The 17,017-nt window shown below is 39.1% G+C and overlaps 1 protein-coding gene across 2 annotated transcripts; it reads right to left on the reverse strand.

The window, feature by feature from the left end:
* Nucleotides 1-1,522: 1,522 nt before the first annotated feature.
* Nucleotides 1,523-9,669, reverse strand: LOC107567524 (tripartite motif-containing protein 16-like). 2 transcript variants are annotated; one of them, XM_016253216.1, is made up of 6 exons: nt 9,073-9,669; nt 8,319-8,415; nt 8,006-8,241; nt 4,376-4,535; nt 2,449-2,496; nt 1,523-2,222 (listed from the first exon to the last, which is right to left on the reverse strand). In XM_016253216.1, exons 1-6 carry the CDS (start codon nt 9,643-9,645, stop codon nt 1,699-1,701), a joined length of 1,638 nt encoding a protein of 545 aa, XP_016108702.1. In that variant the 5' UTR covers nt 9,646-9,669; the 3' UTR covers nt 1,523-1,698. The 2 variants fall into 2 exon arrangements, with proteins under 2 accessions (XP_016108702.1, XP_016108701.1); XM_016253215.1 differs by having other exon boundaries at nt 8,006-8,247; nt 8,325-8,415; nt 9,073-9,645.
* Between the last annotated feature and the right edge of the window lie 7,348 nt (nt 9,670-17,017).

A 17,017-nucleotide genomic window follows, 5' to 3' on the forward strand; every position in this document is an offset into this window, starting at 1 on the left:
ATTATCATTTAAATCTTAACTTAAAGCATGTTTATTACACATTTTGGGAGACACAACAAATGAATAGAGAAAAAATTATGTATCAATATTCCTATTAAATATTAGATATAATTATGAAAATCTTGCTAATTATTACTCCCATTATTGCACTTATTTGTTCATTCAGTGTTGGGGGTAACACATTACAAGTAATGCGAGTTACGTAATCAGATTACTTTTTTAAAGTAACTAGTAAAGTAAAGCATAATTTTTTAATTTAGAAGGAAATATCTGAGTTATGTTTTCAAATGAATAACGCCAGTTACTTTGTTTCCCATGTCTTGACTGACAGCTCTCGTGTTGCCATATTGAGAGAAATCAGGAGTGCATGCAGAGGCATTGTGTGCGCTGTGTGAACATGATGCTTACTGTAGTTCTAGACTAAATATGAACATGTATTTACTCATCTCACCTGCACAAAAACAGATTCAGTATTCCTCAAAATAAATATAAAAACAGTCAAATGCAATCTCAGAATATTATACAAACCTGCAATAATTAAATGTTAAATAAGACAAAAAAAAAATATTTATTGAATCCCCTGTTATCAACCAATATCTTTGCTACTGACCTTCGAATTCAACCATACTGAGCAAAAATGACACATTTGTGTTTAATTATTCTTATTGCTGAATAGTGTTGAACTTTCTTCTCCTGCGTCATATTCTTCATGCAATTTGTTTGAGCTGCGTTCTCTAATGTACAGACATGAATTTACATTTCCTTCAGCCGGAGTCGTATTCTTTTCACTTTTGTTGTGAAAGGGCTTTTATATTTATAAAAGAATAACTTTTTATATTAAAAACAAGAAAGCCCTACCCAGATTTAAAAAGTAACTCAAAAGTAACGTAACGCATTACTTTCCGTAAAAAGTAACTAACGTAATTAGTTACTTTTTTAGGGAGTAACGCAATATTGTAATGCATTACTTTTAAAACTTTCCTCAACACTGAATATAACACACACACACACTGATCTTATGGTCTATATGAGGATTTATTACACACATTTATTCTGACATGTTATTTAACTGACAGAAGTTCAGCTGCAGTATTAATGTCATGAAGGGAAAAGAAGAGACTCTATGACGTCTCACTGTTGCTGATTCATCATGCAGCTCAAAGCATTATGGATAGAATCTCTCATCAGTGTATTCTGATTCATCAACACAGTTTCACTGATGATCCAGCTCCAAATCCAAACCCAGGATAGAGCGGCTGAGTGAATGTGGTCTGGACTGTGTGGATGAGGCTCATTGTGTCAGAGACGCTGTAGAAGGACAGAGTTCCTGCACTGTGATCCACAAACACTCCTATTCTACTGCTGATGGACTTTACAGAGAGAGCAGTCTCATTCTTACCGTAAAAAGTAACTAACGTAATTAGTTACTTTTTTAGGGAGTAACGCAATATTGTAATGCATTACTTTTAAAACTTTCCTCAACACTGAATATAACACACACACACACTGATCTTATGGTCTATATGAGGATTTATTACACACATTTATTCTGACATGTTATTTAACTGACAGAAGTTCAGCTGCAGTATTAATGTCATGAAGGGAAAAGAAGAGACTCTATGACGTCTCACTGTTGCTGATTCATCATGCAGCTCAAAGCATTATGGATAGAATCTCTCATCAGTGTATTCTGATTCATCAACACAGTTTCACTGATGATCCAGCTCCAAATCCAAACCCAGGATAGAGCGGCTGAGTGAATGTGGTCTGGACTGTGTGGATGAGGCTCATTGTGTCAGAGACGCTGTAGAAGGACAGAGTTCCTGCACTGTGATCCACAAACACTCCTATTCTACTGCTGATGGACTTTACAGAGAGAGCAGTCTCATTCTTATTGTGCCAGAATGAGTAACTGGAGGGAGAGCAGAACAAACTCCAGGACTGATCATTATATCCAAACACACACTCATTACCCCGTCCCTTCCTGCTGATGCTCTTATATGACACTGATATACACACACCATTATATCCACTCCACTCCAGCTCCCAGTAACAGCATCCACACACACTCTCTCTACACAACACCTGACACCAATAATCAAATCTATCTGGATGATCAGGATACGACTGATCTGTGCCAGCGACAGTAATCACTCTGTTGCTCTCAGACAGAAAAAGGCGTTTATATGCTGTGTTCGGATCCAGAGTGAGCTGATGGGAATCTGATGGAGATAAAACACATCAGAATCAGGATTTATGAATCAGTTTGATCTTTTCATGTAGCTGAACTCTTCATGTTCAGTGTATCATCAGTGTCTCAGTACAGATGAGCAGATATCTGTGCAAATCATCATTTACATCATCAGTTATAAAACTCTACTTTCACCTTCTACATGAAGAACATGAACACACTCAGTGAGTTTTCTGCTTGTTTTCTTACTGACTTACATCGTAGGAAGTCATTCCTGGTCCTGGGAACAATGTTGGTGAATGTGACTGTGGAAATCAACAGACATGAACAGTGTGATTCTCATGATCCTGCATCCATTCCTTAAACATTTCTAATATGATGTTCTCCATGATATGAGATGATGATGGATTGGTTTCTGAGAGCAGATTAATCTCCTGGTGCCTCATTTATAAAACTCTCCGTACATTTCCTCCTAAAAGTGTACATATGCTCAAAAGCTAGATTTTGCATATACGCAGAAAAGTTTTCAGATTTATAAAACCATGCGTACGCCAGAACCTGCGCAAAATCCCTTTCTAAATCCCAGTCAGGGGAAGATTGTGCGTACGTGCATCTCCACCCCATCTCCTCCCCGAAATCACCATATATGGAGCTTACTGCGCCTTGTTTTACTATGCATAACCTCATCTGCATATCATTTCCATGCATATTCCCATCCACGTGACACCATGTTTAACACCATCAAAGATAAAAGACATTAAGGAAATATGAGATACAGACTATAAATGCCATTTGTGCCATACATTAATTTTTATTTCTAAAAATCCTCCAATATCCTTGTTATGTTTTAGAATAAATATATCAAGATAAAAACAAAAACTAATTTTTTTAAATAGTTATCAGATAAACATTTTAGAATAGAGTTGATCTTATTCTTTAACACTGACCAAATAGTAGCCTATTTCAATTGTTTTAAACAATTCAAATCAAACTAAATGTATGCAGTTTTGCTGATAAGGTGAATATCTTTTAGCTATTTTGAGTGGAAACAGATAGGCCTGTTTATTGCAGTGTAAAATTGACTGGCTTGGCGCGTCAGCATATTCCCATCCACGTGACACCATGTTTAACACCATCAAAGATAAAAGACATTAAGGAAATATGAGATACAGACTATAAATGCCATTTGTGCCATACATTAATTTTTATTTCTAAAAATCCTCCAATATCCTTGTTATGTTTTAGAATAAATATATCAAGATAAAAACAAAAACTAATTTTTTTAAATAGTTATCAGATAAACATTTTAGAATAGAGTTGATCTTATTCTTTAACACTGACCAAATAGTAGCCTATTTCAATTGTTTTAAACAATTCAAATCAAACTAAATGTATGCAGTTTTGCTGATAAGGTGAATATCTTTTAGCTATTTTGAGTGGAAACAGATAGGCCTGTTTATTGCAGTGTAAAATTGACTGGCTTGGCGCGTCACTAACAAAGTATTTTAAAAAGGAAAAGTATAAATCTTACCGTCTTCAAATACAGCGGTACTTTTCATAATGTTGTAGAGATGACTTCACACGACATCAACACCTCTGAGCAGCTGCGGTTGTACAGTAAGATATTATCATTGGACCTATTCAAACTGGATAAAGGACCGTTCGACCACTGAATCCAGAAGTGTCCGCCATAATATCGAAGTAAGTGCGCATCATTGATAATTGTTCTCGCTAAAAAATATTTTCTCATAACATGAGATCTACACTTCAGTTTAAAGATTATTGTGCACCTATAGCACTCCTCCCTGTCAATAAAAGTGGAAAAGTGATCAAGCACATCCACTACAAATATGTCTAAATTCATATAATTTTGGTTTAAGTTCTGCGTAATGACTTTATGTAATTTCAGTCCTTATCTCCATATGAGAGTATAATATTTAATGTAAATGTATATATCGACATGAAAACAGAGCTTAAATTCATTGTTTTTATTTCATTAATTAATTTCTCACTCAAGGAAATAGAGTTTGTACGCATGGGTCAGAGTTTGACTGTAGTTGTGCAAATTTTCCCATCAAGTTTGTTTTTATAAATCCCACCTTTTGCGCAGGAAGTGGCGTACGCCTCTTTCAGGGCTGTGTTTGTGTGTACGCAACGGTTATAAATGAGTCCTCAGACCTTTACCTCTGTCTGAGATCTTCTTGAGCTCCACTTTGCAGAAATCCTCCAGTTTGTCTCTCAGCTGATGGACAGATTCTCTCAGAGCATCAGAAGAAAAGAGAGAATTTAAGGAATCATCATTTACGTCTGTAGATTCAGGAGGTGCTGAGAGAGACTGGAAACTCTACAGAAAACAGAAATCAAAACCACACTTCACCCAATAACCTGCACGAACATCAGATTTGTGCGGCTCTTGTTGACTTGACTGATCTTTAGTAGCTCACCTCAATCCAGCACTTTCACAGCATCAGCTTCATTCTTATATTCATTAAATCACATTAGAGCAACAGATTCTAATATTTGTCACTTACACTATATGTGAACTTTCTAGGAAATAGTTTGGATGATAAAACATCTGCTAAGAACATAAATGTCCATCTAACAGCTCAAGCACACCAATGGAGTCTCATTGTAGGGTTGAATAGATTTGCTCAGGAAAAGCAGCTCAAAAGCTACAATTAGATTGATCATTATTTATAATGTTGTGCAGTAGTTAGAGACACTGAAACTTCACAGGGACTCTTTAAGACACACTCAGGTATGGTTTCAATACGCTGAAGCATTGCTAATATAAAGACTCACTTCATGTTTGGAGTCTTTATGATCATCAATGTGTTACAGGCCAATAAAAATCAGTTTTTATCAGGTTTGAGGATCACCTGATCCAATTTTGATGAACATTACTCAGAATCGGTAATAATGAGTTCACTGATTTCACGGCGATGTAATAAATCAGAAAGAAATAGTAAAAATTTGAGTGAGTGAAGTTTTGAACTGTTACGGCACTAGTGGTGTTTGACAGCTAAATATATCTTTCAGAAGAAAGAGCTGAGAGAAAGGAATATTGTTAATAATTAAATTTAATTCTACTCTGTGTGTTTCTCTGCACAGGTCCGGTGCACCCAGGATGCGATCTTCCCAGATGTCCTTCACTCCGGCGCCGGGACACCTTGGACCCTGGGTGCACCCGCAGTGGAAGACGCAAGCGGACCCGGACGATGACCTCTCCCCCTCCGCAAGATCTCCACCCGGAACCGCTCGCTCCCCTTTGCACGACAGAATGCGACGCTGTGATCGTCAGAGACTCGTCCGGCACGTCCATGCTACGTTAGCTGAAGGTAAAATGCACACTCACTGTTTCCCTGGTGCTTGTGTTCTCGATGTTTCTGCGCAGATACCCGCGAACCTGAAGGGGCGACGAGAGCCCCGGAGCGGTCATGCTTCATGCCGGGGTTAATGACACCAAGCTGCGGCAGACGGAGACACTGAAGAGGGACTTAAGGAGCCTGATCGAGACGGTGCGCAGCACATCGCCCGTGACGACGATCATCTTGTCAGGACTGCTTCCCATGTATCGATGAGGACACGAAAGTTTCAGTAGACTTTTTGCTTTAAATGAATGGTTATTGTCATGTTGTAAAGAACAGAAACTGGGAGCATCCTAGGCTTTTTCGCGCTGATGGCCTGCACCCCAGCAGAGTCGGAGCGGAACTCATGTCAGACAACATCTCCAGGACGCTACGCTCCATATGACTAGTAAATCAATTCTCAATTAACTGCTATGATGGCTTTTGTTCTACCCACTTAAATAGAAGTACTTGTGCTGTCCAATCTATAAAGATAAATATAAATTTAATGCAGGATCTAGAAAAAATCTGATCGTGAATAAATCAGAAACATTTAAAATAAATGAACAAAAAACATTTTTAAGGTTTGGGCTCCTAAACATTAGATCACTCTCACCCAAAGCAGTTATTGTAAATGAAATGATCACAGATAATCGTTTTGATGTACTCTGCTTGACTGAAACCTGGCTAAAACCTAATGATTATATTGGTCTAAATGAATCTACTCCACCAAGCTACTGTTATAAGCATGAGCCCCGTCAGACTGGTCGTGGTGGCGGTGTTGCAACAATATATAGTGATATTCTCAATGTTACTCAGAAGACAGGATACAGGTTTAACTCATTTGAAATACTAATGCTTAATGTTACACTGTCAGATATGCAAAAGAAATCTGCAATGCTTTACAGCTATAGGACAGGAAGAGCTAAATAAACTTATCACTGCACTGCATTAACTCGTCGTTGTCTTTAGGTCACGTCCCAAAACCATTCAAGCTGGCGGTTATTACGCCTCTTATTAAGAAACCACAACTAGATCCTAGTGAACTGGTAAATTACAGACCCATTTCAAATCTTCCGTTTATGTCTAAAATTTTAGAAAAAGTTGTGTCTGCTCAATTGTGCTCCTTCCTGCAAAAAAAATGATATCTATGAAGAATTTCAGTCAGATTTCAGACCCCATCATATAGGGTTGGGCGATGTCTACCAAATTGGCATCGAACGATGTCTACAGTGAAACGTTGTGATGGACGATGACATCGGGGTGCGGGGTTAGGGGTGTGCCCGAAGCGTGAAACAAATAATGCATTATACGGAGCCACTAAAATGTTAGCCACTTGCTAGCGGTAGCCTGTTGCACTACAGTACATGAAAGTTCACTTACCACATACACAGAGTAAGGAGAAATTTCTGATTGGACGTTGGCGAATGATTTGCAGATCCTGAGCACCAATGACAAACATCTAATCTTGTCAAATGTGTGGTAAGTACTGCCGCTCCATAGTATAGAGTCCTTGTGATTGCGAATCTCAAACGTGAAAGTGAAAGTAAAAGGAGAGCGCAAAATCGAAAGCGGTTTCAATAGCGGCTCCCTGATGCCCGCAATTTATATACAGCCGCCTATACTTACCCAACGATATAATTGCGAGAAAAAGTATTGAAATATTTTTATACTTGTACACTTAATTTCCTTTCCGAACACGGAACTGGGATGCGGTGGATTATGGGAGGGCGGGGGGGGATCACGATGTCAGCTCAATTATCACCAATAAAATATGGAGTGCCACAAGGGTCTGTCCTAGGTCCTCTGCTATTTTCAATATACATGTTGCCCCTTAGTAATATTATTAGAAAGTACGGGATTAGTTTCCACTGTTATGCTGATGATACTCAACTATATATCTCAACAAGACCAGATGAAACTTCTAAATTATCTAAGCTAACAGAGTGTGTTAAAAATGTAAAAGATTGGATGACCAATAATTTTCTCTTATTAAATTCGGATAAGACAGAGATATTACTTATTGGACCAAAAAACAGTGCACATAATCTCTTAGATTCCAATTTGCAACTAGAAGTTGCAAATATCTGGGTGTTATATTAGACAGCAACTTGTCTTTTGAAAATCATATTTCCCATGTTACAAAAACAGCATTCTTCCATCTTAGAAACATTGCCAATTACTAAATACTGTAGAAACCTAATTTTCTGTAAAGTTGCTTTGCAACTATTTGTATCGTAAAAAGCGCTATACAAATAAACTTTAATTGAATTGAATTGAATTCTAAGATATTTCCAGAGCTGAAAGCCATTTGTAAGCAGTGTGTCTTTCAGAAGAAGATGATCAGATGAGAATCTGACTGATGATTATATAATAACACATTCATGAAATGTTTCTCTGTGAGTCTCCTGTCACAGCAGGATCTGCTCAAGTCCACTATGATCCTGTTCTTCTAGATCTCTGTTACCTGCAGGAACTGGATGTGATCCTGTGTGTATGAAAGCTGCTCCAGCTCAGCGTCTCTCCTCCTCAGATCATTGATCTCCTGCTCCAGTCGCTCCAGTCGTCCTTCAGCTCGACTCACTGCTTGCTTTTCCTGATCTCTGATCAGCTGTATCAGATCAGAGCGGCTTCTCTCAATGGATGAGCGGATGAGCTCAGCAAAGATCCTCTCACTGTCCTCCACTGCTGTCTGTGCAGAGCATTGTTAGGACACACAGTGATTCAGGCTTCAGTGAGTCTGAACTGAGACGGAGACAAACTTCTCTTCTCCAGACTCACCTTATGAGACTCCACAGCCTCTCTCTGCTGCTGAAGATCTTTCTCTCTCTGCTGGATTCTCTGCTGGAACGTCTTCTGTGTCTCCTTCAGCTGCTTCTGCAGGAGAAATGGATCATAGTGAATCTCACAGAAAACTACTGGCACTAAATCATCAATGAATCCAAGAAAAGTGGAACTGATATTTACCAGATGCTTTTACCCAAAGCGACTTACAGTGCATTCAGGCTATACATTTTTTACCAGTATGTGTGTTCCCTGGGAAATGAACCCACAACCTTTTGCACTGCTAACGCAATGCTCTACCACTGAGCCACAGGAACATGATTTGGCTGTAGGTTCAAACTCCAGAAGTGATGATCAGTTACAAACATTGAACATGATGAATATTAAGGCCTGTTTCACACTGTAAGTGTAAGTATTATAAAAGTGAAACTGACGCAGACACAGAGCTTCACACTGACAGTGTTTCTGGTGTTTAGCAGAACTTGCATTTTGACAGATGAAAGTATGTATTTTGTTAAAGAACAGGTGAATAGTTCACTCCATTATTTTATGTTGTTTAATCAAAGTCTATTTTATGAAATATTGTGTTGATGAAGGTTACTGGTCAGCAAACAATGAAACTCTTCTTGCAGCTGCTGTTCATTTCTGCTGTCGTGTGCACTGTGAATGCTGTAAGCTGTTAATATGGTGCCGATATAAACACATGAAATGAGTGTCAGCAATATTTCATCATTGTGTAGTTTTAAATACCTGTTTCTCTGTCCTCTGTGCTGCAGCTGATACAGTGTTGTGGTTTTTATGTCCATCTATCGTACACAGCACACATATACATTTCTGGTCAGTGCGACAGAAAACCTCAAGGAGCTTCTCATGTTTCTGGCAGATCATCTCCTGTAGTCGTCCAGTGGCATCAGTCAAACTGTGTCTCTTTCCTTTAAACCAACTCTCATGTTGCTCGAGGTGATTCTGACAGTAAGAGTTCAGACACACCAGACAGGACTTGACGGCTTTGTATTTTCTTCCAGTACAGACGTCACACTGCACATCTCCAGCTCCAGCATCACAGTCAGCAGAGAGTTTGGTCTTCTTCAGTTTCTCCACCACTTCAGCCAGCATGGTGTTTCTAGCTAAAGCAGGTCTTGGACTGAAGGTCTGTCTGCACTGAGGGCAGCTGTAGACTCTCATCTGATCCTCCTGATCCCAGCAGCCTGTAATACAGCTCTCACAGTAACTGTGTCCACACTGAATGGTCACTGGATCCTCCAAAAGACCCTGACACACTGGACACGAGAATTCATCCTGAAAAATTCTGGCTTCTGCCATTTTATCGCTTGAATACAGAGACACAAACACACACAACAGCTCAACTACACTTTCACTTTCTCTTTCCCTGAACTGTTTCATGGTTCTTGTGTAAAACATTTGTGTCTGCGAGTCTGTAAAGTCAAGTCAAGTCACCTTTATTTATATAGCGCTTTTAACAATACAGATTGTGTCAAAGCAACTGAACAGCATTAATTAGGAAAATAGTGTCAATAATGCAAAATGACAATCGTAAACACTAATTTTTCAGTTAAAGACTAATGAAAATTGATTGCTATCAAATAGCACACCTAGATTACTAACGAAGACGAAGAATTAACAGAGCAGCCATCAAGTCTTAGAGAGTGTTCTAGGTCATTATATGCAGAGTTTTTAGGTCCTATAATTAACACTTCTGTTTTTTCAGAATTTAGCAGTAAGAAATTACACATCCTCCAATTTTTTATATCGACTATGCATTCCGCAAGTTTTTCAAATTGGTATGTTTCGCTGGGCTGCGAAGAAATATAGAGATGAGTATCATCAGCATAACAGTGAAAGCTAACACCGTGTTTCCTGATGATATCTCCCAAGGGTAACATGTAAAGCGTGAAGAGTAACGGCCCTAGTACTGAGCCTTGAGGTACTCCATACTGCACTTGTGATCGATATGATACCTCTTCCTTCACTGCTACGAATTGATGGCGGTCATATAAGTACGATTTGAACCATGCTAATGCACTTCCATTAATGCCAACAAAGTTTTCTAGTCTATGCAAAAGAATATTGTGGTCAATAGTGTCGAACGCAGCGCTAAGATCCAATAGCACTAATAGAGAGATACAACCACGATCAGATGATAAGAGCAGGTCATTTAAATCCTGACTGGAATTCCTCACAGATACCATTTTTCTCTAAGAAGGAATATAATTGTGAGGATACTACCTTTTCTAGTATCTTGGACAGAAAAGGGAGAGTCGAGATCGGTCTGTAATTAACTAGTTCTTTGGGGTCAAGTTGTGGTTTTTTGATGAGAGGCTTAATAACAGCCAGTTTGAAGGTTTTTAAAGTTTGTAAAGCAGGTTCTTCTTCCTCGCGTGTATATATATATATATATATATATATATATATATATATGCAGACAATTTGATTATTTAGTGGTTTCCACTTTTTCCTTATATCTTGTAATATAAAAGTAAAAGGTGGAAAATTAACCTATTTAATAAGAAATAAACAAACTAAAAAATGAAGAAACACTCATTTACAACAGGAAATATGATATTATCATCTGATCCATAGTACCGTCCTGGTGCCTCTGCATAAGGAGCGTGTCTCTAACGGCTCTCTGATTGTTTGTTTGATTGGTTGATTTTGGTTTATTGATGTTTTGGGAAATATCACTATAATAGATCAGAACTAATAACAATTAATTTAATTGATTCAGTCTCTGATAATGTGAATATTGCTGCTCATATGCAAATGAGTCTTGTGTTATTAGTAGAGTCATTCATTAAGGATTTAATGAGTTCAATTAACAGTCATTAGTTCATCTGATCTCTGTGTAATCGAGAGAGAGAGTTTGCTTCCTTCACTGAAAAGAGAGATTTATATTGATTTGATGTTAGATTGATAATTTATTGTTAACTTTATACTTATATTAGTGCTACAGCTAGCAATGGTTTTGATAATTAATCTGCTGATTAGTTAAATTACAGTTTTTCTCGATTGCTAACACACAACTCATGAAACAATTAACCATTTTCTACTATAAATTTCTACTTTAAACACAATTTCAAAACTACTCACCAAGTTGTACAAACTTCAGACTTCCAGCTCAAAATCAAATATTTTAGGCAAAAACATTATCTTTTATCAGAATCTAATCTTTGGCCTCAGATTACACACAAACCTGTCAAATACACAGACTACTTCACTGCCGAGAGAACACTAGTGAGCAGGGGTATGTCCACAAGGGTGGCATGGGGTGGCAATTGCCACCCTACAAATGACCTTTGCCACCCCAAAGCAGAGTAATGGGATCGGAGTGCAATGAGAGCGGAGTGAGGAGAGGTGCAGCTTGATTTTGACTGAATTTAGGATTTTTTGAAAATCAGAGAATGTACAGATCCCACACACAGAAACAAAAACATATTGTCAATGCTGTCCTGTGATTGATCAATAAAGTTGCTTAGAAACAGAAAATAGCAACAACAAAAAAAGTGTTTTTAAGTATTAAAACCCACAGCTTCACTATTAGTAGAGAGACGTTGCACAGAAGGGCAGGATGTGCACACGCAGTCGGTCTCTCACAAATGCATTCAAATAAATGTAATCTTACTGTGCTTCTATCTGTATCTCATTTAATGACTGATGAAAACGTACTTCCGAACAAAATGTTTGCTGCAAAAAGCAAAATTGACAGATTTTAACATTTTAATGCTGATAACCTAAGCTTGGCAAATTCTTTAATGGACACTTACTTTTAAAAAGAAAAGAAAATAACACCACATTAATTCATTCGTTGTTTTTTTTTTTCAAATTCTTATTAGATCTGCTCAAGGGCTCTTAAGTTCTTACATTATGCCACAATCATTCTGTGAAATTCTTTTTTAATAAAATAAATAATCAAACATTTATTGGTTAAAATAAACAAAGGAGAAAGAAGAGTTTTTTTGTTTGTTTAACATTTGTTTAGCATTTTAAATGAGTTCACCCTTTGACTTTGTCACAGACACAGTCATGTCCTAAACAAAATGAATAGAGGAGAGAACCGTTCTGGGGTGCAGAACAGAAAAAGACAAAAGACAAGCAAAAAAGCATTATACTGAGGACATAATATAAAAAATTTTATATTAGTGATTTTCTAATGTCTAAATATAAATCCAAAAGCAAAACGTAAAAATAACTGTATTGGAAATGGCAAATGAACCAATGAGTGATTCTCTGCAGCCATCTGCTGGTTAAAGTGGTAATATCATGTTATTTTCGTTTTATAAGTGTTTGTTTTCAACCAGGCAGCAGAAATCTTCCACTTAATGCCACATTTTCCATGACTTATCTACATGAATTTAAACAAACAAACAAATAACAAAAAAAAACAGATCTTCTTTAAAGTGAGGTTTTACATTTACTGTTCCAATTTTGTGTAAATATGTACAAAAATATATTTTTGAGGCAAATAAATATATATATATTTTTTTACCATAAATCTCTCCAAAACTGCTTAACTTAAATGTGAGCAATATATAGCCATCAGGAGTTAAAGGGGGTGTTGCATCTTTTGTACAATTACGTACCACCCCGAGTGTAAAATCCTGGACACACCCTTGCTAGTGAGATCAAATCAAAACACTGTTAGAAAAACCTTCTTTTGGGAATCAGGAATAATTTTGCAAATCAATGTCTGTTACAGTATATAACATGAACAGAGTGGTGCAGATACAGTGAAATTCAGCAATAAGCTTTAAGAAAAGTTTACTTTTATTACACTACTATAAAGAGATCTTACAGTAGATGAAAATCACTAGAAAAGAAAAAGGTAAAATACCAAAGAATTGAACACACAATACTGAACAGCAATACATAAATAAATATATTTTGATTATTTGATTTTGATTATTAGGATGGTTTTTGAATTTAACAAAGCAAATCTCTCCTGTGAACTGCCAAAATACAGACAGCATGTTACATGTCCCACTAGTGAAAGTAATAAATTGGATCACTGTTACACCACACTCTGTCCCACGGGTAGGTTTGGGGATTTCTGATCACAGTTTCGTTCATCTTATAAAGACCTACAGGCAGAAACTGAAATCAGCTAAACCGGTATTAAGGACTATAAAAAGATAGGTTAAATTCATAAATACAAAGATTTTATTGTGTAATATCTACATTACACAATTACACACTTCAAAAAATACAACAGTGGGCAACCTGGGTAGTCAAGGACATCCAAAAATTAAGGTACAGGAACCAAGGCTGGACAGCAGGGCATAAGGGCACAGTCGGCCTATACAGCAAAACACCCTTCACTTATACCTGTGACACACACACACACACACACACACACACTCCAACCAGCACTCATGAAAGAAACACCAACACCAGGAATCCACCCCTGCCTTAGGCACTCAGCTCCTGTAACAACAGAAATCAGGTTATACACTTGAAAAGACAGTCACCATCACAAATGGATTACAATAAAGAGGGTTACCCACCCCCAAATGAACAGATAACAAATACTTAAATCCACCAAAATAACTAACTAATACAAAACAAGGCAATAATAAATTGCTACTACAACACAAAACAAAAATCAACAAATGAGCACAAACATCAGACTCACAGCCACTCCATATAGTAATACAACAGTAAAGAATCAAACTTACACACTAACTATAAAAAAACCAATACAACAAAGAAAGTAATTGAGTGCCCTTAAGAAACTCAGGTTGAGTACACTCAACGATCAACACATTTCACCATAAAGGCATCCAATCAATACATGAAACAAACAAACAAAAAGGAAAAAGAAAATGTTGGTAAACCAACTAACAAACACACACACACACACACACGCAAGCTTCAACAAAATGCCACGAAAGGGAATTACAAAAATTAACCAAAACAAAGCAACAGTGGCTCCAGATAATAGTTCCCACGTAGCCCCAACAACAGGGAAGCTAAATCGCAAGTAGTGAAGCCACTGGTCTGTCTGCAATGAAATTACAATTTAGACAGATCAGCCAACACCGAATGTTGACCAGCTGTAGCTCGCCCAGACCGTCGCGGTACTACCTCACCATTGGACAAACTTTCGGGCAATTTGGCAAACTCGTTTTCAAGAGGCTGACCCAAATTATCTGGAGCCCTCAGTTCACTGCTAGCGGAGGACCCCAAATGCACTGGGTCACCTGGTACCCCAACCTCTGCAGCCAGAGAAGTTTCTGAAACCACAACCCACAAATCCCCCTGCTCAACCTCCTCGGAACCCTCCTCACCCAAAGATGGCACCCCTTCGACTACCGGGCTACGAGTGGTTGCATGGACCGGAAAATCCTTCTGGGTACGAACCTTCAACATTGAACGATGCACCTGCCTCACCTTAACCAAAGTGTCTACAGGGGCAATGGAATAAACTGACCCTCCCTTTTTAGGGGCCTTCACCACTTTGTACACCACTGGGCTCTACAGGTCACGGATCTTTGATCGACCTCTCACGCCGACGTCCCGGAGATATACTAGTTGACCCTGCCCCAGTGGTGTATCCCGCACATGCGAGTCATGTTGTATCTTGCGGCGCTCTGCAGCGACTCTAAGGTGCTCCCGTGCTCCTTCAGAAGCTACCTGCAATCGGATTTGATGCTCTATAACCCACTCATGCACACTTCCTGCAGTCGTCTCCTCCACTCTACCTAACAAAAAATCAACTGGTAAACTGGGCTCTTGACCAAACATCAAATAGTATGGTGACTCGCCAGTTGATTGATGGGAAGTGGTATTGTAGCTAAACAGTACCTGCGGCAGACACAACGCCCAATCCCGCTTACTTGAAGGAGGCAGAGTGCGCAAAAGTTTATGAAAGGTCCTATTGAACCTCTCGCACTGGCCATTTCCTGCAGGATGGTAAGGCGTGGTTCGAGACTTCTCCACCTTATACAGATTACAAAACTGCCATACAAGTGAAGATTCAAAGTTGCGGCCCTGATCAGAATGTATACGACTAGGGACCCCAAACTTACAGAACCATTCCACCACAAGCACTTGAGCCACTGTTTCTGCTCTCTGATCCCACGTAGGAACCGCCAGGGTGTACTTGGTGAAGACATCGGTCATCACTAGCACGTTCTCCAAACCTGAACTGGACGGTTCCAACACAGTGAAATCAATGGCCAAGATCTCATTTGGCCTAGAGGCCAGCAAATGCCCCATGAAACTGGAGGCAATCGGCGGTACATCTTTAGCAGACTGGCAACGTTCACACTCCCTACACCAACGGGCCACCTCTCCGGACATACCGGACCAATAGCAGCGCTGACGAACCAACTCAGTCGTACGTTCAATGCCCTGATGTCCATGCTTCTGATGCAACCACCTCAATCTCTTCTCTTAACACAGTGGGCAGAAGTACTTGAAAAATTTCCTTCTTCCATCAGGGCGGAAGATTCGACGGTACAGAACCCCCTCACGTTCTACCAGACGGTCCCACTGACGGAGCACCGTCAGGCTACCCTTAGCTAATGATCGACGTTCATCTAAGCTAGGAAAGCGCTTACGCCGCCAGAAACACAAGACCCTACCAATATCTGGGTCAGACGCTTGTAATACCCTCAAATCAGCTACAGAATGGCTTGGAAAGACCTTAAGGGAAGCTTGGGTGGCCTGATATACCGGCTCCACTCCTGCTACCTGTTGTACAGATGCAGGAACCACAGTGGCTGGTAAAATCTGTCCCACCCAATCGCTGTCCACTGGAGGCTGCCTAGAAAGGGCATCAGCGTTACCATTACTCTTACCTGGCCTGTACCGAATTTCAAAGTCAAAACCTGCCCAAAATCCCAATCCCCGACTTGCCATTAAACTTGGGGCATCTCCGATCCCTGGGTACAAACACAAATCTTTCTGACTGGTTAGCACTTACACCGACTGGATGAGGTGTAACAGGCTCTGCATCGGACACATTAGAAGATGCCGCACTGAAACCAGGCAACGCAAGTGTACGCTCTTGGCGCAGCCTCTCGTTGTCTGCCCTCAACTGAGCCACAAGTTCTTTAAGTTCTCCAAGTTCATCCTCCATTTCTAACTCACAACTTACCACACCAATAGGGAACCACGGACAGGAGACCCAAAGGAATAGGAAAAAACGTTCTCCGCAATCCAGACAGACGCTGCTGCTTTGCTTTAACAAAAAAAACAACAAATCACACTGACGAACAAAAAAACCCCCCAACAATCACAAGAAAAATCAGATCTAAATAACCACGTCTCCGCCTAATTAATGTGATCCTGCCGACTATGCCAAATGTGGCGAAGCAGTAAAGGATTAAAGATTTAGCACGACTACGCCACCCTGGGATTTTTCTTAATGAATTTCTTTTTAGGCAACACAGGTCAGCTCACGATAAATTTGCAAGGGACATAGATATACAAAGTAATTTATTACAATTTTTAAAAAGGGTTTATTACATAAAAGGGAGGTAGAAGAGCAATCACTAAACACAACAGTTCACATATAACAAACTCAATTACACACTTCACAAAATACAACAGTGGGCAACATGGGTAGGCAAGGACATCCAAAAATCAAGGTACAGGAACCGAGGCTGGACAGCAGGGCATAAGGGCACAATCGGCCTATACAGCAAAACACCCTTCACTTATACCTGTGACACAC

Source organism: Sinocyclocheilus grahami, unplaced genomic scaffold, assembly GCF_001515645.1.
Source record: "Sinocyclocheilus grahami isolate Dianchi unplaced genomic scaffold, SAMN03320097.WGS_v1.1 scaffold1164.1, whole genome shotgun sequence".
NCBI classification, from domain to species: domain Eukaryota; kingdom Metazoa; phylum Chordata; class Actinopteri; order Cypriniformes; family Cyprinidae; genus Sinocyclocheilus; species Sinocyclocheilus grahami.